Source organism: Oncorhynchus clarkii, unplaced genomic scaffold, assembly GCF_045791955.1.
Source record: "Oncorhynchus clarkii lewisi isolate Uvic-CL-2024 unplaced genomic scaffold, UVic_Ocla_1.0 unplaced_contig_5682_pilon_pilon, whole genome shotgun sequence".
NCBI lineage: Eukaryota > Metazoa > Chordata > Actinopteri > Salmoniformes > Salmonidae > Oncorhynchus > Oncorhynchus clarkii.
Genome location: NW_027258014.1, coordinates 167,977 through 191,034, shown reverse-complemented (window position 1 = coordinate 191,034; position 23,058 = coordinate 167,977). Strand labels below are relative to the sequence as shown.

General features: G+C 46.9%; 1 protein-coding gene across 2 annotated transcripts; it reads left to right on the top strand.

Moving 5' to 3' along the window:
- Nucleotides 1-511: 511 nt before the first annotated feature.
- Nucleotides 512-22,592, top strand: LOC139394508 (stromal interaction molecule 2-like). 2 transcript variants are annotated; one of them, XM_071142583.1, is made up of 12 exons: nt 512-718; nt 7,246-7,376; nt 8,142-8,253; nt 9,945-10,056; nt 10,678-10,793; nt 11,429-11,606; nt 14,042-14,219; nt 16,945-17,106; nt 18,834-18,934; nt 19,810-20,054; nt 20,786-20,978; nt 21,237-22,592. In XM_071142583.1, the coding sequence occupies exons 1-12, from the start codon at nt 634-636 to the stop codon at nt 22,471-22,473; spliced, it is 2,850 nt and encodes a 949-aa protein (XP_070998684.1). In that variant the 5' UTR covers nt 512-633; the 3' UTR covers nt 22,474-22,592. The 2 variants fall into 2 exon arrangements, with proteins under 2 accessions (XP_070998684.1, XP_070998682.1); XM_071142581.1 differs by lacking the exon at nt 512-718 and adding an exon at nt 1,320-2,817.
- Nucleotides 22,593-23,058: the final 466 nt, after the last annotated feature.

Below are 23,058 nucleotides of genomic sequence, written 5' to 3'. Positions count from 1 at the left end.
GGGGGTCCCATTCCTCTTCAAATCAAGGCCAGGCACCAAAGCGTTCAATTACATTATTGCATCGAGTTTTTTATTTTATTTGAAACGTTTTAATATTAGTATTTTCTTTTAATAAAAATGTGGAAGTTGATAATTTGTATATGTTCGTTTAGTTTATCCTACTACTATCATCAACACTTCGTGAATTGTTACCACTTTAGGTGGACATGGCGTCCATCATTTCAATGCTCATTGAAACACCAATTCAACGCCGATTTCATACATAATGTTAACTGGACTATATGTAGAAAGTTAATTTGAAGAGATGGTGATTGGGTCTCGGTAAGTGTTTCGTAGTCTAAATTCGGTGTACTTGTCTTCTTCAACCGTTCGCTAAATATATATATATATATAAATATAGCCTACCTTTTCTTTAGTATTTTACAGATCGAAAGATGACAAATACATTTATTCACAATCTGATATGAATAAATCCGGTTCAAGAGTTTTCGTTAGCCTAACTAAATATGTTTGATTTAATTGTGTGACTTCCAGTGTACAGAATTAGATGTTTCGTGATTACGGGGTGGCAGGAGCCTAGCGGTTAAACGCGTTGGAAAACCATTACAGCGTCTTGACTTTTGATTGTCGAAGATGCACCTCCTCGCCCTCCTGACTGCTATCGTTGACTTCCGTCTGAAATCCTCTGCTTTTGTAAACCAACTCAAATACGCGCAAGGTCTTTCATATACTTTACAATGGTCATGCACATGTCTGTGATGTTTACTGGGATGTCGTAACACCCTACATTATATTTTATAATCATATACTTTACAATGGTCATGCACATGTCTGTGATGTTTACTGGGATATCGTAACACCCTACATTATATTTTATAATCACCCACCCTGCTTCCTGATAGTCTCAAACACATACTTTGTGACAATGTTCACGCACGCAGTAATAATGCCCTCTCCCAAACCCCCCACGCTCTTCGGAGCCCGCTGACTCCCAGGGATGGACAACTGTCACCTGCACATGCTCACAGGGTAAAGGTCAGCTCCAAAGCCGGCCCCCTTTTTTATTTTTAGGTTCTCAGGGGGGTTGCCGGGGCGAAAGACGACACCCTGTTTCTCTAATCAGAGAGAGAGAGAGACGTCCTCGTCAGCTTGCTCTGTTCATCAGTGTCTCCACGTCCGTGCGCGCGTGTGTAGAACGCAGCCATTTACAAGTATTTCTAACTCCATCGAAGAGCCTACTGTGTCTGATATAGACGTCATCAGAGAAGGCCTTTTAACAGGTGTCCAAACACTGGTTAATCCCATCCACATGACATGACCCTCGGGTCTGGAAAACATGAATAAACAGTCGGGAATTAGCCTTGACGCAGGCATACACGCGTGCACAAACGGATCCAACGGACAAGCAGTCAAGTGTTGACCGGAAAAATTGTGTGCCGGAGTATTTGTGCAAGTTGCTGGGACAGCTACCCTTAGTGTCATTTAATCTCTCTCTCTGTGTGTGTGACAGTTTCGCACAAGATCGTCACGACAAGAGAGAGAGAGAAAATATATATTTACATGGAAAACTCTGGAGAGTTGCCATCTCTATAACGTGGTATTGTATATGACTGCAGTATTTGACAGGATATTGAACTGTGTGATCAAAGAACTTTCAGTGCACACTGGAACTGCATTTAGAGTGTTGGAACTGGATTTAGAATTTTGGAACTGGATTTAGAGCTTTGGAACTGGATTTAGAATTTTGGAACTGGATTTAGAGCTTTGGAACTGGATTTAGAATTTTGGAACTGGAATTAGAGCTTTGGAACTGGATTTAGAACTTTGGAACTGGATTTAGAACTTTGGAACTTGATTTAGAGCTTTGGAACTGAATTTAGAACTTTGGAACTGGATTTAGAGTTTTGGTCCTGGATTTAGAACTTTGGAACTGGATTTAGAACTTTGGAACTGGAACTTTGGAACTGGATTTAGAATTTTGGAACTGGATTTAGAACTTTGGAACTGGATTTAGAGCTTTGAAACTGGATTTAAAACTTTGGAACTGGATTTAGAACTTTGGAACTGGATTTTGAATTTTGGAACGCTCGATTTTTTTATCTCCATAATCCCGATCAAATTCAACCCGTGGATTTATTTTGCGAGAGAGAGCTTCGGTCTCACTCAGATTTCCTTGCTGTCGAAGTTTCTATTGGAATTTCTTATCGGATATAATAATCTTGGATTCAAACCATTCTTGTTGTAACCCATGATAAGGGTTAAAATAATGATTTAACTTGAACACCCCATAGGCCTACGTTATTTAGGGACAATTCCATTTTCTTTTTTTGGATAAAAACTTGTTGGCAGCCGTTGGAATTGTAACCCTTTCTGGAGTTTTAATGTAACGGTTGAGTTGTTTTATAATGTTATCGAATATTTCACCATATCCCCTTGGTTAGTTTCTCAACCCGAACCCAATCATTAGCCTCACATCTCTGAATAACGGTTCTGTTAATAGCTCAATCTGATCGCCGAACACTTGCGCACGGTGGTGCATGTGAGTGTTGGCAGTTGACATCGTTAACCAACCGGGTCTCGGTTTGTGTAGCCGACATCTGTTTTGTGGATCTTCTCCCGGTTCTCTCGCTCCAACCGGGGTGAGAGTTTCTCTTAACCCCATGATGTTGCTCCTTTCCCCGGTTCTCCTGCTTCTGTTCCGCGTGGTCTTATTCGAGGCTTCGCAGGGAATCATCCAGGACAGCGGCTACTATCACCACAATGACCCGGAACTCGGACTCACATTTGCCGGCCAAAGAACGGTGTTCGACTCGACAGGTAAAAAATGACCCCCCGAATGACTGACGGTGACAGTAAGCGTGGATAGCCGTAGGTTAAAAATGCGTCCATACACCCTCATTACCCTGAAGTAAACTCTGCTCCAACATGGATCTAGCAACGATTGGATAGGTGAAAATCAATGGGTCCACACGTGTAGTTGAAACACAACCACTTGAGTCAGATCAGTGCAGATCTGGGTCAAATAGCATCAACACTTTCTTATCCTTGAGCTGTGCGTAGTTTGCCCGGTGTAGTGGAACCTGTGGAATATCCCCAAAAGTAAATCCAGGCGCAACTAAACTAGCTACATTTGTTTGGCCCAGGATCTGCAGATCTTCGATTAATCAAGATAAGTTATTCCAACCACGGGGTCCTGAAGCAGGATCTCGCGGAGACAGGGGAGTGACAACCGTTAACTGTTATGCACGTGTTTTGCTCACTCAGCGGTTATCTGAGCTCCGTGTTTTTGGAGGAGTCATCAATGTTGAGAAACAAACTGGCATGGTGGAAATGTACCGTTTTAACAACACCTCCTCGGTGACTGGTCCTATCATTCTATAGTCGCTGGGACACATGGAGTTGGGGACACATTGAGTTCGCAGGACATTTGGGCATTGGAGATGGGCGCAGGTGTTGCGTGGCATGGTACTCTCGCAGCTGCTTGTAGCCAAACATAGTTTAGATGCGGGATGGTTCATCGTAATTGACACATTCAGACGCAGGGAACCACTGGGCATTGAGAATTGGAGATGAGCACTTCGGCAGGGCAAGGACCAGAGATGTGCTTTGGAGTGGGGCGTGATGATGATGACGGAATTCCGTTGCGATTTAGACGTGTCACTTTATAATTTAACAAACCATGTCACTCTATAATTACAAGTGTCTTTTTTTTGTGCGCACTACACGATTATGTATACAGGGAATTTCAATCACAGATAAAATACACAGTAGGTTACTTAAGACAAACGATCAAGAGGAGAGTACAGTACAGTACATTAGAGGAGACTACAGTACATTAGAGGAGAGTACAGTACATTAGAGGAGAGTACAGTACATTAGAGGAGAGTACAGTACATTAGAGGAGAGTACAGTACATTAGAGGAGAGTACAGTACATTAGAGGAGACTACAGTACGTTAGAGGAGAGTACAGTACATTAGAGGAGAGTACAGTACATTAGAGGAGACTACAGTACATTAGAGGAGAGTACAGTACATTAGAGGAGTACAGTACAGTACATTAGAGGAGAGTACAGTACATTAGAGGAGAGTACAGTACATTAGAGGAGAGTACAGTACATTAGAGGAGAGTACAGCACGTTAGAGGAGAGTACAGCACGTTAAAGGAGAGTACAGTACATTAGAGGAGAGTACAGTACATTAGAGGAGAGTACAGCACGTTAGAGGAGAGTACAGCACGTTAGAGGAGAGTACAGTACATTAGAGGAGAGTACAGTACATTAGAGGAGAGTACAGTACATTAGAGGAGAGTACAGTACAGAGTAGAGTAGAATACGCTACAGTAGAATAGAGTAGAATATAATAGAGTAGAGTAGAATACATTACAGTACAGTAGAGCACAATACAGTAGAATACTGTACTGTACAGGAGAGTACTGTGCAGGAGAGTACTGTGCAGGAGAGTACTGTGCAGGAGAGTACTGTACAGGTGAGTACTGTGCAGGAGAGTACTGTACAGGAGAGTACTGTGCAGGAGAGTACTGTGCAGGAGAGTACTGTGCAGCAGAGTACTGTACAGGCGAGTACTGTGCAGGAGAGTACTGTACAGGAGAGTACTGTGCAGGAGAGTACTGTGCAGGAGAGTACTGTAGAGTACAGTTTGGTTCATTACAGTACAGGAGAGCACAATACAGTAGAATACTGTACTGTGCATGAGAGTACTGTGCAGGAGAGTACTGTGCAGGAGAGTACTGTACAGGATAGTACTGTACAGGATAGTACTGTACAGGAGAGTACTGTAGAGTACAGTTTGGTTCATTACAGTACAGTAGAGCACAAGACAGTAGAATACTGTACTGTGCAGGAGAGTACTGTACAGGAGAGTACTGTGCAGGAGAGTACTGTGCAGGAGAGTACTGAACAGGAGAGTACTGTAGAGTACAGTTTGGTTCATTTCAGTACAGTAGAGCACTGTGCAGGAGAGTACTGTGCAGGAGAGTACTGTGCAGGAGAGTACTGTGCAGGAGAGTACTGTGCAGGAGAGTACTGTACAGGATAGTACTGTACAGGAGAGTACTGTACAGGAGAGTACTGTGCAGGAGAGTACTGTAGAGTACAGTTTGGTTCATTTCAGTACAGTAGAGCACTGTGCAGGAGAGTACTGTGCAGGAGAGTACTGTGCAGGAGAGTACTGTACAGGATAGTACTGTACAGGAGAGTACTGTGCAGGAGAGTACTGTAGAGTACAGTTTGGTTAATTTCAGTACAGTAGAGCACAATACAGTAGAATACTGTACTGTGCAGGAGAGTACTGTGCAGGAGAGTACTGTACAGGAGAGTACTGTGCAGGAGAGTACTGTGCAGGAGAGTACTGTACAGGATAGTACTGTACAGGAGAGTACTGTACAGGATAGTACTGTGCAGGAGAGTACTGTGCAGGAGAGTACTGTACAGGATAGTACTGTACAGGAGAGTAATGTACAGGATAGTACTGTGCAGGAGAGTACTGTGCAGGAGAGTACTGTACAGGATAGTACTGTACAGGAGAGTACTGAACAGGAGAGTACTGTAGAGTACAGTTTGGTTCATTACAGTACAGTAGAGCACAATACAGTAGAATACTGTACTGTGCAGGAGAGTACTGTACAGGATAGTACTGTACAGGAGAGTACTGAACAGGAGAGTACTGTAGAGTATAGTTTGGTTCATTACAGTACAGTAACTCAAGTGTGTATTATACTCAAGTGTACAGTACAGTGTAGGACTGAACCAATCATGGACGTCTATGTTTGGGCCAAATCAAGTCTGGACCAAACCTAAAAAAATGCCATCTGTGGATGTTGAAATATATATCTGGTTGAGACCGTACCAAAAAACAAAAACAATTCTGTGGACAAGGCGGACTGGCCACATTTCAACTACTTTTCAACTTCCACGAACATCCGGTGCCGGTCGGTGCTCAGTGACTAAGAACGGCAGGTTACAGTGAAATAAAGTTTTAGGAGCAACAACGGCTCAGCCGCGAACTGGTAGGCCACACAAGCTCACAGAGCGGGTTGTCAAGAGCGCCGAAGCACGTAAAACGTAAAAAATCCTCCGTCCGTCGGGTCGCAGAACTTATTAATACTGAATTACAAACTCTGGAAGCAACAATCAGCACAAGAACCGTTCATTGGGAGTTTATTAATGAAATGGGTTTCCATGGCCGAGCAGCCACACGCAAGCCTAAGATCACCATGGGAAATGCCAAGAGTTGGCTGGAGTGGTGTAAAGCTCTCTTACATTGGACTCTGAAGCAGTGGAAACTCGTTCTCTGGCAGTCTGACGCACTAATCTGGGTTTGGCGGATGCCAGGAGAACGCTACCTACCCCGAATGCGTAGTGCCAACTGTAAAGCTTGGTGGAGGAGGAATACTGGTCTGGGGCTGTTCTTCATGGTTTGGGCCCCTTAGTTGCCTCTGTGCAAAAAGCGAGATCCGTACAGAAATGGTTTGTCGAGATCGGTGTGGAAGAACTTGACTAGCCTGCACAGAGCCCTGACCTCAACCCCGTCTAACATCTTTGGGATTGTATTGGAACGCCGACTGCGAGCCAGGCCTAATCGTCCAGCATCAGTACCCGACCTCACTAATACTATTGTGGCTGAATGGAAGCAAGTCCCCGCAGAAATGTTCCAACATCTAGTGGAAAACCTTCCCAGAACAGTGGAGGCTGTTATAGCAGCAAAGGGAGGGACCAACTCCATATTAATGCCCATGATTTTGGAATGAGATGTTAGACGAGCAGGTGTCCACATACCTTTGGTCATGTAGTGTGTATTGATAAACCTTGTACTGCAGTGACCTAAATCAGGGTCACAAAGTATCCACCTCACACACATGGTTCTGGGCTTAAACAAAAGAAGACACCTGCACCATGTCAGATATAGAGTTGGAATGTATTACATTTAGAGTTTGCATCACAATATTTACACTTCATATACATCACAGAAGACTGAAATATAACCAAACAGTTTGACAGAAACACCAGATGTACACTTCATATACATCACAGAAGACTAAACTATAACAAAACAGTTTGACAGAAACACCAATTTTTTTTGTCAGTTAATTTTGTTTTAAAACTAATACTGAAAAAATCTGAATAACATTCCACCACGAGGCCACTAGAGGGCGCTGATTGGTCAATTGACTGCAGGAGAGGGCTACCTGACACATTGATACATGTGTTGATTGACCATCTCCATAGACCCATGTCTGGTGGTGTCACCTCCCTGTATGAACGAGGCCGACCGATACAGTCTGGAGGGACTGAGGAACATCCACAGAGAGATGGATGACGACCAGGATGGAGGGATAGAGGTGGAGGAGAGCGTGGAGGTACGTAACCACGGAGGAGGGATTCAGGTGTGTTTTTGATTGGACAACCGATGGTAGGGGTCTTTAATTCAGTGACATGCTGTGTGTATATCCTCGTCGACCAGTCAGTCAGTCAGTCAGTCAGTCAGTCAGTCAGTCAGTCAGTCAGTCAGTCAGTCCGTCTGTCTGTCTCATGATTCCTGTCCTGTTAGTTTGTTTAAGCCACAGACACTAGAACCCCTTTAAGTGAGTCCAGATTAGAAGTGTAGAATGTTGGACTGTTTGTCCCAGAACTCCAGAACTCATCAGAATGTCGTCCAGGGCTAGATGATCCATGGGATTGGGTTGCTGTTACCGTGGAGACGGGAGGGGAGGGTGGCCGACATTCCTGTTCCCGTCACATGAAGAATCCAATTACAGCCAAGGATAGATTCCAAGATGGTGGAACGCACACACACGCACGCACGCACACACACACACACACACACACACACACACACACACACACACACACACACACACACACACACACACAGAGACACGCAGTCTATTTTATCTCTAAACTAAAACGTCTTGGTCCTTATCATCGGTGCAGTTGACAGTCGTCAAACTAATGTGGAAACTTAGAAAGGTTAAGGATGTGTGAACTGTTTATTAGACATGCGTGGTTGTGTGTCGTTGGCTTAGTGTGTGTTAGACGTTTACCTTTTGACATTAAGCTGTAAACTTTTCATAATCTTGTGTGTGTGTGTGTGTGTGTGTGTGTGTGTGTGTGTGTGTGTGTAGTTCATCATCGAAGACATGAAACAGCAGCCGACCAACAAACACAGCCGTCTTCACAGAGAGGACCAGCACATCACCATAGAGGAACTGTGGAGGGGCTGGAAGTTCTCAGAAGGTACTCTGTGGGTGTGATTACGCAATCTGTTATTACATTCACAGTTTCTTCATTACCAAACCCTCTCCCCTCTCTCCCTCGTGCTCTCTCTCTCTATCCCTCTCTCTCTATCCCCCTCTCTCTATCCCCTCCCACTCTCTCTATCCCCTCCCACTCTCTCTGTCCCCATCTGACCTCCCCTCTCTCTATCCCCTCCCACTCTCTCTGTCCCCATCTGAACTCCCCTCTCTCTATCCCCTCCCACTCTCTCTATCCCCTTCCACTCTCTCTATCCCCATCTGACCTCCCCTCTCTCTCTCTATCCCTCTCTCTCTATCCCCTCCCACCTCTCTCCCTCGTGCTCTCTCTCTCTATCCCTCTCTCTCTATCCCCCTCTCTCTATCCCCTCCCACTCTCTCTATCCCCTCCCACTCTCTCTATCTCCATCTGACCTCTCTCTATCCCTCTCTCTCTATCCCCCTCTCTCTATCCCTTCCCCTCTCTCTATCCCCCCCCACTCTCTCTATCCCCTCCCTTTCTCTCCCTTCCTCTCTCTATCCCTCTCTCTCTATCCCCCTCTCTCTATCCCTTCCTCTCTCTCTATCCCCATCTGACCTCCCCCCCCTCTCTCTATCCCCTCCCCCTCTCTCCCTTCCTCCCCCTCCTCCTCTCTTTATCCCCACCCGACCTCCCCTCTCTCTCCCTTCCTCCCCCCCTCTCTCCCTTCCTCCCCCTTCTCTCCCTTCCTCCCCTCTCTCTCCCTTCCTCCCCCTCCTCCTCTCTCTATCCCCATCTGACCTCCCCCTCTCTCCCTTACTCCCCTTATCTCTCCCTTCCTACCCTCTCTGTCCCTTCCTCTCCTTCTCCCTCCCTTTATCCCCCCTCCTCTCTTTATCCCCTCCCCCTCTCTCCCTTCCTCCACCTCTCCCCTTCCTCCCGCTTCTCTCCCTTCCTCACCCTCTCTCTCCCTTCCTCCCCCTCTCTCTCCCTTCCTCCTCCTCCTATCTCTATCCCCATCTGACCTCCCCCTCTCTCTCCCTTCCTCCCCCTACTCTCCCTTCCTCCCCCTCTCTCTCCCTTCCTCCCCCTCTCTCTCTCCCTTCCTCCTCCTCCTCCTCCTCCTCCTCCTCCTCCTCCTCCTCCTCCTCCTCCTCCTCCTCCTCCTCCTCCTCCTCCTCCTCCTCCTATCTCTATCCCCATCTGACCTCCCCCTCTCTCTCCCTTCCTCCCCCTCTCTCTCCCTTCCTCCTCCTCCTCCTCCTCCTATCTCTATCCCCATCTGACCTCCCCCTCTCTCTCCCTTCCTCCCCCTCCTCCTCTCTCTATCCCCATCTGACCTCCCCCTCTCTCTCCCTTCCTCCCCCTCCTCCCCTCTCTACCCCTCCCCCTCTCTCCCTTCCTCCCCCTCCTCCTCTCTCTATCCCCATCTGACCTCCCCCTCTCTCTCCCTTCCTCCCCCTCCTCCTCTCTCTATCCCCATCTGACCTCCCCTCTCTCTCCCTTCCTCCACCTCTCCCCCTTCTCTCCCTTCCTACTCTCTCTCTCCCTTCCTCCCCCTCCTCCTCTCTCTATCCCCATCTGACCTCCCCCTCTCTCCTTTCCTTCCCCCTCTCTCCCCCTCTCTCCTCCCCCTTCCTCTCTCCCCCTCCTCCCCCCTCCTTCTCTCCCCCTCTCTCCCCCTCCCTCTCTCCCCCTCCTCCTCTCTCTATCAGTCCATAACTGGACTCAGGATGAGGTGTTGAGGTGGCTCAGGGAGTTTGTAGAGCTGCCCCAGTACGAGAAGAACTTTAAAGTCTTCAGAGTCAACGGCAACACCCTCCCCAGGTGAGAACGGCCAATCAGAAACCTCAGAGAGGCACTTCCTGGTGGGCACAGCCAATCAGAAAGCTTCTTACTGAACGTTACTGGCCAATCAGGTAACACACCCTAGTTACAATGTCCATTTGGTAGATTTTGAGTCATCACTATACAATTACAAACAAATCTGAAGCAGCTCAATTTGTCTAATTAAAACGCTGAATAATATCAGAACAGAAAGAGAAATACAGTCCAATCGGATGGAGAAAGATCCAATCAGAACACTCAGAGCTGGTGTTATTGTGATGCGTGCAGGATAGCAGCCAATGATTAATAATATTTGAACAGAAAGAGAAACACAGTCCAATCAGATGGAGAAAGATCCAATCAGAACACTCAGAGCTGGTGTTATTGTGATGCGTGCAGGATAGCAGCCAATGATTAATAATATTTGAACAGAAAGAGAAACACAGTCCAATCGGATGTAGAAAGATCCAATCAGAACACTCAGAGCTGGTGTTATTGTGATGCGTGCAGGATAGCAGCCAATGATTAATAATATTTGAACAGAAAGAGAAACACAGTCCAATCGGATGTAGAAAGATCCAATCAGAACACTCAGAGCTGGTGTTATTGTGATGCGTGCAGGATAGCAGCCAATGAGCCGTCGTTCCTGAGTGGCCAGCTGAAGATCGTGGACCAGAGAGACAAACAGAAACTCAACATCAAGGCTCTGGACGCGGTGCTGTTTGGTGCTCCTATACGTGTGTAGACAGTACACACACACACACACACACACAACACACCACACACACACACACACACACACACACACACACACACACACACACACACACACACACACACACACACACACACACACACACACACACACCACACACACACACACACCACACACACACACCACACACACACACTTTGTGCATTTGCTCATGTCCACTGATTATATTGAGAAGCGCTAAACAAATGAAATAATCTTCCTCCTCCTCCCCTCTCCTCCTCCTCTTCCTCCTCCCCCTCTTCCTCCTCCACTTTCATCATGACTGTCATCATCATTATCCTCATCCTCCTCCTTCCTATTCTCTCTCCTCCTCCTCTCTCCTCCTCTCTCCTCATTCTCTCTCCTTCTCCTCTCTTCTGCTCCTTCCTCTCCTCCTCCCCTCTCCTCCTTCTCTCTCCTGCTCCTTCCTCTCTTCCTTCTCTCTCTTCCTCCCCTCTCCTGCTCTTTTCTCTCCTCTTCCTCTCTCCTCCTCCTCTCTCCTGCTCCTCCTCTCCTCCCCCTCTCTTCTGCCCCTTCCTCTCCTCCTTCTCTCTCCTTCTCTCTCCTCCTCCTCCTCCTCCTCCTCCTTCCTTTCCTCCTCCTCCTCTCCTCCTTCAGGCCCACCCCATAACTACATGAAGGACTTGTTGCTGATAGTTTCTGTGATGATGGGTGTAGGAGGCTGCTGGTTCTCTCAGGTCCAGAACAAAGCTTCCAAAGTCCACATCTCCAAGATGATGAAGGACCTGGAGAGTCTGCAGAGTGCTGAGCTCAGCCTCAGAGAACTACAGGAACAGTGAGTCTCTATGACTGTGTGTGTATTGAGGGGTGTGTGTGTGTGTGTTTGTTGCTAACCTGTATGTGTGTTTGTTGCTAACCTGTATGTGTGTTTGTTCCTAACATGTGTGTGTGTTTGTTGCTAACGCGTGTCCTCGTCCTGATACCAGGCTGGAGCAGGCCCAGTATGTGGTTGTTGCTATGACACCAGGCTGGAGCAGGCCCAGTATGTGGTTGTTGCTATGATACCAGACTGTTGCTATGACACCAGGCTGTTGCTATGATACCAGGCTGTTGCTATGATACCAGGCTGGAGCAGGCCCAGTATGTGGTTGTTGCTATGATACCAGGCTGTTGCTATGATACCAGGCTGGAGCAGGCCCAGTATGTGGTTGTTGCTATGATACCAGGCTGGAGCAGGCCCAGTATGTGGTTGTTGCTATGATACCAGGCTGTTGCTATGACACCAGGCTGGAGCAGGCCCAGTATGTGGTTGTTGCTATGACACCAGGCTGTTGCTATGACACCAGGTTGTTGCTATGATACCAGGCTGTTGCTATGACACCAGGCTGGAGCAGGCCCAGTATGTGGTTGTTGCTATGATACCCGGCTGTTGCTATGACACCAGGCTGGAGCAGGCCCAGTATGTGGTTGTTGCTATGATACCAGGCTGTTGCTATGACACCAGGCTGGAGCAGGCCCAGTATGTGGTTGTTGCTATGACACCAGGCTGTTGCTATGACACCAGGTTGTTGCTATGATACCAGGCTGTTGCTATGACACCAGGCTGGAGCAGGCCCAGTATGTGGTTGTTGCTATGATACCCGGCTGTTGCTATGACACCAGGCTGGAGCAGGCCCAGTATGTGGTTGTTGCTATGATACCAGGCTGTTGCTATGACACCAGGCTGGAGCAGGCCCAGTATGTGGTTGTTGCTATGACACCAGGCTGTTGCTATGACACCAGGTTGTTGCTATGATACCAGGCTGTTGCTATGACACCAGGCTGGAGCAGGCCCAGTATGTGGTTGTTGCTATGATACCCGGCTGTTGCTATGACACCAGGCTGGAGCAGGCCCAGTATGTGGTTGTTGCTATGATACCAGGCTGTTGCTATGACACCAGGCTGGAGCAGGCCCAGTATGTGGTTGTTGCTATGATACCAGGCGGTTGCTATGACACCAGGCTGGAGCAGGCCCAGTATGTGGTTGTTGCTATGACACCAGGCTGGAGCAGGCCCAGTATGTGGTTGTTGCTATGATCCCAGGCTGTTGCTATGACACCAGGCTGGAGCAGGCCCAGTATGTGGTTGTTGCTATGACACCAGGCTGTTGCTATGACACCAGGTTGTTGCTATGATACCAGGCTGTTGCTATGACACCAGGCTGGAGCAGGCCCAGTATGTGGTTGTTGCTATGATACCAGGCTGTTGCTATGATACCAGGCTGTTGCTATGATACCAGGCTGTTGCTATGACACCAGGCTGTTGCTATGACACCAGGCTGTTGCTATGATACCAGGCTGTTGCTATGACACCAGGCTTTTGCTATGACACCAGGCTGGACCAGTCCCAGTATGTGGTTGTTGCTATGATACCAGGCTGTTGCTATGATACCAGGCTGGAGCAGGCCCAGTATGTGGTTGTTGCTATGATACCAGGCTGTTGCTATGACACCAGGCTGGAGCAGGCCCAGTATGTGGTTGTTGCTATGATACCAGGCTGTTGCTATGACAGCAGGCTGGAGCAGGCCCAGTATGTGGTTGTTGCTATGACACCAGGCTGGAGCAGGCCCAGTATGTGGTTGTTGCTATGATACCAGGCTGTTGCTATGACACCAGGCTGGAGCAGGCCCAGTATGTGGTTGTTGCTATGATACCAGGCTGTTGCTATGACACCAGGCTGGAGCAGGCCCAGTATGTGGTTGTTGCTATGACACCAGGCTGTTGCTATGACACCAGGTTGTTGCTATGATACCAGGCTGTTGCTATGATACCAGGCTGGAGCATGCCCAGTATGTGGTTGTTGCTATGATACCAGGCTGTTGCTATGACACCAGGCTGGAGCAGGCCCAGTATGTGGTTGTTGCTATGATACCAGGCTGTTGCTATGACACCAGGCTGGAGCAGGCCCAGTATGTGGTAGTTGCTATGACACCAGGCTGGAGCAGGCCCAGTATGTGGTTGTTGCTATGATACCAGGCTGTTGCTATGACACCAGGCTGGAGTAGGCCCAGTATGTGGTTGTTGCTATGATACCAGGCTGTTGCTATGATACCAGGCTGTTGCTATGACACCAGGCTGGAGCAGGCCCAGTATGTGGTTGTTGCTATGACACCAGGCTGTTGCTATGACACCAGGTTGTTGCTATGATACCAGGCTGTTGCTATGACACCAGGCTGGAGCAGGCCCAGTATGTGGTTGTTGCTATGACACCAGGCTGTTGCTATGATACCAGGCTGGAGCAGGCCCAGGAGGAGAAGCGTAGCGTGGCAGAGGAGAAACAGAACCTGGAGGAGAAGATGAGGGATGAGATCATGGGAGCCCAGGAGGAGGCGCACAGACTCCATCGGCTCAGAGCTGGAGCCGTCAGTCAACTGAGTAGACTGAGATACGCAGAGGAGGAGCTGGAGCAGGTAGAGAACCTTACCTTACCCTGCCTAACCATACCCAACCTAACAACTGAGCAGAATGAGATACGCAGAGGAGGAGCTGGAGCAGGTAGAGAACCTTACCTTACCTTACCCTGCCTAACCATACCCAACCTAACAACTGAGCAGACTGAGATACGCAGAGGAGGAGCTGGAGCAGGTAGAGAACCTTACCTTACCCTACCTAACCATACCCTACCTAACAACTGAGCAGAATGAGATACGCAGAGGAGGAGCTGGAGCAGGTAGAGAACCTTACCTTACCTTACCCTGCCTAACCATACCCTACCTAACCATACCCTACCTAACCATACCCTACCTAACAACTGAGCAGACTGAGATACGCAGAGGAAGAGCTGGAGCAGGTAGAGAACCTTACCTAACCTTACCCTACCAAACAACTGAGCAGACTAACCTTACCCTACCTTACTTTACCTAACCTAATCTTACCCTATCTTACTTTACCTAACCTTACCCTATCTTACTTTACCTAACCTTACCTTACCCTATCTTACCATACCGTATCTTACTTTATCTAACCTTACCCTATCTTACTTTACCTAACCTTGCCCTACTTAACCTTACCCTACCTAACCTTACCCTATCTAACCTTACCCTATCTTACTTTACCTAACCTTACCCTATCTTACTTAACCTAACCTTACCCTACCTAACCTTACCCTACCTAACCTTACGCTATCTTACTTTACCTAACCTTACCCTATCTTACTTTACCTAACCTTACTCTATCTTACTTTACCTAACCTTACCCTACCTTACCCTATCCTACTTTACCTAACCTTACCCTATCTTACTTTACCTAACCTTACCCTATCTTACTTTACCTAACCTTACCCTACCTTACCCTATCTTACTTTACCTAACCTTACCCTATCTTACTTTACCTAACCTTACCCTACCTTACCCTATCTTACTTTACCTAACCTTACCCTACCTTACCCTATCTTACTTTACCTAACCTTACCCTATCTTACTTTACCTAACCTTACTCTATCTTACTTTACCTAACCTTACCCTACCTTACCCTATCTTACTTTACCTAACCTTACCCTATCTTACTTTACCTAACCTTACCCTACTTAACCTTACCCTACCTAACCTTACCCTACCTAAACTTACCCTATCTTACTTGACCTAACCTTACTCTATCTTACTTTACCTAACCATACCCTACTTAACCTTACCCTACCTAACCTTACCCTATCTTACTTTACCTAACCTTACCCTACCTTACCCTATCTTACTTTACCTAACCTTACCCTATCTTACTTTACCTAACCTTACTCTATCTTACTTTACCTAACCTTACCCTATCTTACTTTACCTAACCTTACCCTACCTTACCCTATCTTACTTTACCTAACCTTACCCTATCTTACTTTACCTAACCTTACCCTACTTAACCTTACCCTACCTAACCTTACCCTACCTAACCTTACCCTATCTTACTTGACCTAACCTTACTCTATCTTACTTTACCTAACCATACCCTACTTAGCCTTACCCTACCTAACCTTACCCTATCTTAGTTTACCTAACCTTACCCTATCTTACTTGACCTAACCTTACCCTATCTTACTTTACCTAACCTTACCCTACCTTACCCTATCTTACTTTACCTAACCTTACCCTATCTTTCCCTACCTCACCTTACCCTATCTTACCTTACCTCACCTTACCCTACCTAACGTAACCCTACCTAACCTTACCTTACCTTACATACCTAACCTAACCTTACCCTACCCTACCTAACCTAACCTAACCTTACCTTACCTTACCTTACCTACCTAACCTTACCCTACCTAACCTAACCTAACAACCCTACCTAGCCTAACCTTACCCTACCTAACCCAACCCTACCTAACCTTACCCTACCTAACCTAACCTAACATCCCTTCCTAACCTAACCTTACCCTACCTAACCCAACCCTACCTAACCTTACCCTACCTAACCTTACCCTACCTAACCCAACCTAACCCTACCTAACCTTACCCTACCTAACCTTACCCTACCTAACCCAACCCTACCTAACCTTACCCTACCTAACCTAACCTTACCCTACCTAACCTAACCTAACCCTACCTAACCTTACCCTTACCCTACCTAACTCTACCTAACCTAACACTACCTAACCTTACCCTACCTAAACTTACCCTACCTAACCTTACCTACCTAACCTAACCTAACCCTACCCTACCTAACACTACCTAACCCTACCTAACCTAACCCTACCTAACCTAACACTACCTAACCCTACCTAACCTAACCCTACCTAACACTACCTAACACTACCTAACCCTACCTAACCTAACCCTACCTAACCTAACCCTACCTAACACTACCTAACCGAACACTACCTAACCGAACACTACCTAACCTAACACTACCTAACCTAGCATAACCCTACCTAACCTTACCCTACCTAACCTTACCCTACCTAACCCTACCGTACCTAACCCTACCTAACCTAACCCTACCATACCTAACCTAACCTTACCTACCTAACCTTACCATACCTAACATACCTAACATACCATACCTAACATACCTTACCATACCTAACCTTACCCTACCTAACCTTACCCTACCTAACCTAACCTTACCCTACCTAACCTTACCCTACCTAACCCTACCTAACCTAACACTACCTAACACTACCTAACCCTGTGTGTGCGTGTGTGTATCTAGGTTCGGGGAGCATTAAAGAAGGCAGAGAAGGACATGATGGCGTACTGGTCTGTCCCGGAGGCCCTACAGCTCTGGCTACAGCTGACCCACGAGGTGGAGGTGCAGTACTACAACATCAAGAAGCACAGCGCTGAGCTGCAGCTCAACACAGCCAAGGAAGAGGTAGGAGACTACTGATTAGTTGGTTGGTTGGTTGGTGGATTAGTTGAGTGGGTGGTTGATTTGTTGTTGAATTAGTTGGTTAGTTGGTTAGTTGGTTGGTTGGTTGGTGGATTGGTTGGTTGGTTGGTTGGTTGGTTGGTTGGTTGGTTGGTTGGTTGGTGGATTAGTTGATTGGTTGGTTGGTGGATTAGTTGATTGGTTGGTTGGTTGGTGGATTACTTGATTGGTTGGCTGGTGGATTACTTGATTGGTTGGTTGGTGGATTAGTTTGTTGGTTGGCTGGTTGATTGTTTGGTGGATAAGTTGATTAGTTGCTTGGTGGATTAGTTGATTAGATGGTTGGTGGATTAGTTGATTGGTTGGTTGGTGGATTAGTTTGTTGGTTGGTTGATTGGTTGGTGGATTAGTTGGTTGGTGGATTAGTTGTTTGGTTGGTTGGTGGATTAGTTGATTGGTTGGTTGGTGGATTAGTTGATTGTTTGGTTGGTGGATTAGTTGGTTGGTTGGTTGGTGGATTAGTTGGTTGGTTGGTTGGTTGGTTGGTTGGTTGGTTGGTGGATTAGTTGGTTGGTTGGTGGATTAGTTGGTTGGTCGGTTGGTTGATTGGTTGGTTGGTGGATTAGTTGATTGGTTGGTGGATTGGTTGGTTGGATGGTGGATTAATTGGTTGGTTGGTGGATTAGTTGGTTGGTCGGTTGGTTGATTGGTTGGTTGGTGGATTAGTTGATTGGTTGGTGGATTGGTTGGTTGGTTGGTGGATTAATTGGTTGGTTGGTGGATTAGTTGGTTGGTTGGTGGATTAATTGGTTGGTTGGTGGATTAGTTGGTTGGTGGATTAGTTGGTTGGTTGATTGGTTGATTGGTTGGTGGATTAGTTGATTGGTTGGTTCGGTTGGTTGGTTGGTGGATTAGTTGGTTGGTTGGTGGATTAGTTGTTTGATTGGTCCAATACTACAACGTCAAGAAACACAGTGCTGAGCTGCAGCTGGCCACTGCTGACGAGGAGGTAGGAGAGAGACGTAAACCAATCAATCCGTTTATTGATTCATCAACTGATTGATTTACTTTCACTGACTTCACGTAGGGAGAAAGAACATAGGGGCTGTAATTAACCCCTGGTGTGGACATGACCAGGACAATGCATTAACCAAGTCATCTGTCCTCCATATTAACCCCTGGTGTGGACATGACCAGGATAATGCATTAAACAAGTCATCTATCCTCCATATTAACCCCTGGTGTAGACATGACCAGGATAATGCATTAAACTAGTCATCTATCCTCCATATTAACCCCTTGGTGTGGACATGACCAGGATAATGCATTAAACTAGTCATCTATCCTCCATATTAACCTCTGGTGTGGACATGACCAGGATAATGCATTAAACAAGTCATCTATCCTCCATATGAACCCCTTGGTGTGGACATGACCAGGATAATGCATTAAACTAGTCATCTATCCTCCATATTAACCCCTTGGTGTGGACATGACCAGGATAATGCATTAAACAAGTCATCTATCCTCCATATTAACCCTTGGTGTGGACATGACCAGGATAATGCATTAAACAAGTAATCTATCCTCCATATTAACCCTTGGTGTGGACATGACCAGGATAATGCATTAAACTAGTCATCTATCCTCCATATTAATCCCTTGGTGTGGACATGACCAGGAGGATGTGACCTCATATTAACCCCTTGGTCTGTGTATATCCTGTCCAGGCAGAAAAGATCAAAAAGAAGAGGAGTTCCCTCATGGGGACGTTCCACGTGGCTCACAGCTCCTCACTGGACGATGTTGACACCAAGATCCTGGAGGCCAAGTGAGAGAGAGAGAGAGAGAGAGAGAGAGACACACACACATTTTTCTATCCTCCTAACCTTAACCCCTAAGCTTAAAATAGCAGGTCCCCACGAGGATAGAAGAACAAGATTACACACACACCCACACACACATACGTACACGCACACGCACACACGTACACGCACACACGCACGCACACACGCACACACACACACACACACACACACACACACACACACACAGTGTTAATTTAGTAAACAATAACTATGACAAAAAATACTTGTCGGCAACCTATTTTTCCTGACTGAAACTATGAAGATAACGAGACCAGATGGCCTGGAGAAAAAACCCATAACTGTAACACATTACTTAGAATTTCAGTCGATAGCTGACGTAAACTGTGCTTTTGACATCCCTCACAGGAACGCCCTACCAGACGTTAACTAGCTGACGTAAACTGTGCTTTTGACATCCCTCACAGGAACGCCCTACCAGACGTTAACTAGCTGACGTAAACTGTGCTTTTGACATCCCTCACAGGAACGCCCTACCAGACGTTAACTAGCTGACGTAAACTGTGCTTTTGACATCCCTCACAGGAACGCCCTACCAGACGTTAACTAGCTGACATAAACTGTGCTTTTGACATCCCTCACAGGAACGCCCTACCAGACGATAACTAGCTGACGTACACTGTGCTTTTGACATCCCTCACAGGAACGCCCTACCAGACGTTAACTAGCTGACGTAAACTGTGCTTTTGACATCCCTCACAGGAACGCCCTACCAGACGTTAACTAGCTGACATAAACTGTGCTTTTGACATCCCTCACAGGAACGCCCTACCAGACGTTAACTAGCTGACATAAACTGTGCATTTGACATCCCTCACAGGAACGCCCTATCAGAAGTCACGGCCTGCCTACGGGAGCGTCTCCACCGCTGGCAACAGATAGAGCGTCTGTGTGGTTTCCCTCTCCTCAGGAACTCTGGCCTGGCCAGCCTGACGGCCACGCTGTATTCAGACTCTAACTGGGTGGCGATGCCCAGGGTGTCTGTACCCGCCTTCCCTTCCTGTCATGAAACAATACAAGGCTCTCTGGAGGATCTGATGGAAGACCCCTCAGCATCCATCTTAGGTAGGTTATAGCAATCAGTCGCTCAGTTGGTCAATATAATGAGACTATAATATGGTCATTATTAAGGAGACATGTTTATGCAAACATATTTACAGCAAGGTGAGTGTATGTTTATGGGAAACACCGTGGTAATCAATCTCATGCCCATACCTAGTCAAGGGCCTGACGATTAGTTCACACGTTGAATCAGGTGCTAGCTCTGGAATAGATCAAACACATGGAAGGGGGTCCTGAGGAGAGGTTTGGAACGGCTGGGAGTCCTGAGGAGAGGTTTGGAACAGCTGGGATTCCTGAGGAGAAGTTTGGAACAGCTGGGATTCCTGAGGAGAAGTTTGGAACAGCTGGGATTCCTGAGGAGAGGTTTGGAACGGCTGGGATTCCTGAGGAGAGGTTGGGAACAGCTAGTTGTCCTGAGGAGAGGTTGGGAACAGCTAGTTGTCCTGAGGAGAGGTTTGGAACAGCTGGGATTCCTGAGGAGAGGTTTGGAACGGCTGGGAGTCCCAAGGAGAGGTTGGAGAACCACTGCCATACCTGATTCAAGGTTTAAGTGGTTAGCTGCTTAGTTGAATCAGGTTTAGTTTTATTTTTGCGAGGTTTTCCATTAATAGGTTTTCCATAAAATTAACAAAATGAAAAAAATTCACCAAAATTGTCCCCAAAATTTGTCCCACATTTTTCAGAGATTTAGTTAAAAAGTTATGGGGTATGTTCCCTTCCCTTTGCAACCCTAGTTCCACCAATGAAGCGCTCCCCTCGCTCTCGTGGCTCTACCTCCACCGTGTGTCGTCAACGGCGTTCTGGACACGCCTCCCCTTCCTCTTCCTCATCCTCCTACTCTGACCCCGATATCCTGATCCCTATCCACACCACGCTCCCCTGCTTCGAGGAAGAGGAGCAGATCTTTATCAACGCCCAGTGGAGGGGGTGAGTCGCACAATTGCAATTCAGTCAATTTAGGAAATAAACTGAAGTTTCAATTTGGATTCCAATTTTCTACAATGCTTCTCTGTGTCCACAGATTACAAGGTCACTCATGGTGACACTTACAGTATTTTCAATGTATGAAACTTCAACTTTGTGAACCTTTATGGAATCTTTGTCTCTATATATTTTCCTGTCTCTCCTTCTCCCTCCCCCTCTCCCCCTCTCTCTCTCCCCCTCTCTCTCTCCTCCTCTCTACAGAGATTCTCAGGTAATTTATTCTGACAGGACCCCTCCTGTCAGCAGAAGGTCATCAGAACCTTCCGGAACGGAATCCCCCGTTTGTAAGATATCTAGAGAAGAACTGGAAGCTTCCTTGGATGAAGCCACATTGAAGACATCATCTAAAGACGAGCCGGACTCTTCTTCTGTGGACAACAGTGCTCCAAGGAAAATGCAAAGAGTCAAAAGTGAGACTTCCATGGACCCCCCCGCCGACGCAGCAGCCAAAAAGGTATTGGGTCGTTCGATGGACAACGTCTCAAGGAAGTCATTCAGAGACGAGTGTCACGAGGTTCCGTTGGAGACTCACGTCTCAAAGAAGAGGTCTCTTCTATCTACAGACATGATCGGTGTGTCTTTCGACACCGGCTCCAGGCAGATGATGAGAGAGAGCAGGGGAGAAGCCTCATTCAACAACTCCATGAGAGGAAGACCCAGAGAAGAAATGGTGGCGGCCGTTGGAACCCCAACGAGAAGGATATCCCGAGAGGAGGTGGACTTCTTAGCCGACAGCGCTCAGAGGAGGATGGCGATGGCCAGAGACAAACTGACCCTTCATCTGGACAGCAACTCTTCTCACAAGATGCTCAGGAAGAAGATGGAGTTCCCAGTGGAACCACCATCTGCCGCCACGAGGAAGATATCGATAGACGAACACCATGAGATGTGCTCTCACACTAGCAGACGAACAAACAGTGATAAGGTTGACAGATCCATAGACACTCCCACTGGGAAGATCTACCCGGACAGGGTCGACAGTACCCCAGAAATCCCCAAACGGAGGATATCCAGGGAGGAGTATGCGGGGTCGTCCCAGTTGGGTCACGATCCCCAGGTTTTGGATTGGGGTCAGTTCAGACAACCTGACCTCACCTTGTCCACACCATGGAAACAAACCCAGACCCCTGACCCTTATACCTCCGACCACCTGACCGAACTGGTGTATGACGGTATTCTGGAGAAGTCCTGTATCACCCCAGCAACGACCCCTGACCTGCCCCAGAGGATCACGGAAGGAAGAGAGCGAGAAGGGAATCCTCCTGTGCCGCCCCCGAGGAGCAGCCGGTCCCTAAACACGTTGCCCCCGGAGATGAGAGGCGAGAGGCACCAAAAGGACAAAGACAAAAGCACGAAGTCGTCCAAACTCAAGAGCCTTTTTAAGAAGAGGAAAGATCATACCCCAGAACTGCCACAAGGGGGCCTGAACAATCTCTGACCATTAACTGGAATTTAAACACTTTAATGTAAATTCTTTAACCATGACGTTTCTTGAGGCTATGAAACTCTGGATAAGACCTCAGCCAGGAAAAGCTGAGAGGAAACATGAACATTAGTCTTATAGATTTGATTTTTCAAAAAAACCGACACGGACTGTTTGGCTGGGATTACATGTTTGAAAGAAAAAAACATGAGCAATAGGATTGCTAATTTTTTTTCAAAGCCAACAAAGACTGATTTTTGAAACCCAGAAAAATAGTGTTCTGGCCGATAACGCGCAGATTGCCGGACAACATGTTATTTTGGCAGTCAACGGGCAGGTACCAAACTCTTGAGTTGACATAGCAGTCTCTAAAACGGATTAATCTCATACTAGACGGAATACTCTGAAAACAGGAACACAGTCGTTGCTATAGTTTCGGTACTATTTTGGTACTACAAAGCAGAATCAATTAACCAGCTATCTTTTAATTAACCGTAGTTAACCATCCAACTTTGATAAATAACCATAAATAACTATTAATTTTCTGGTTCATTTAAGAAAAGCTAAACTTAGATACGTGTGTCTTTGGTTGTTTAGTCA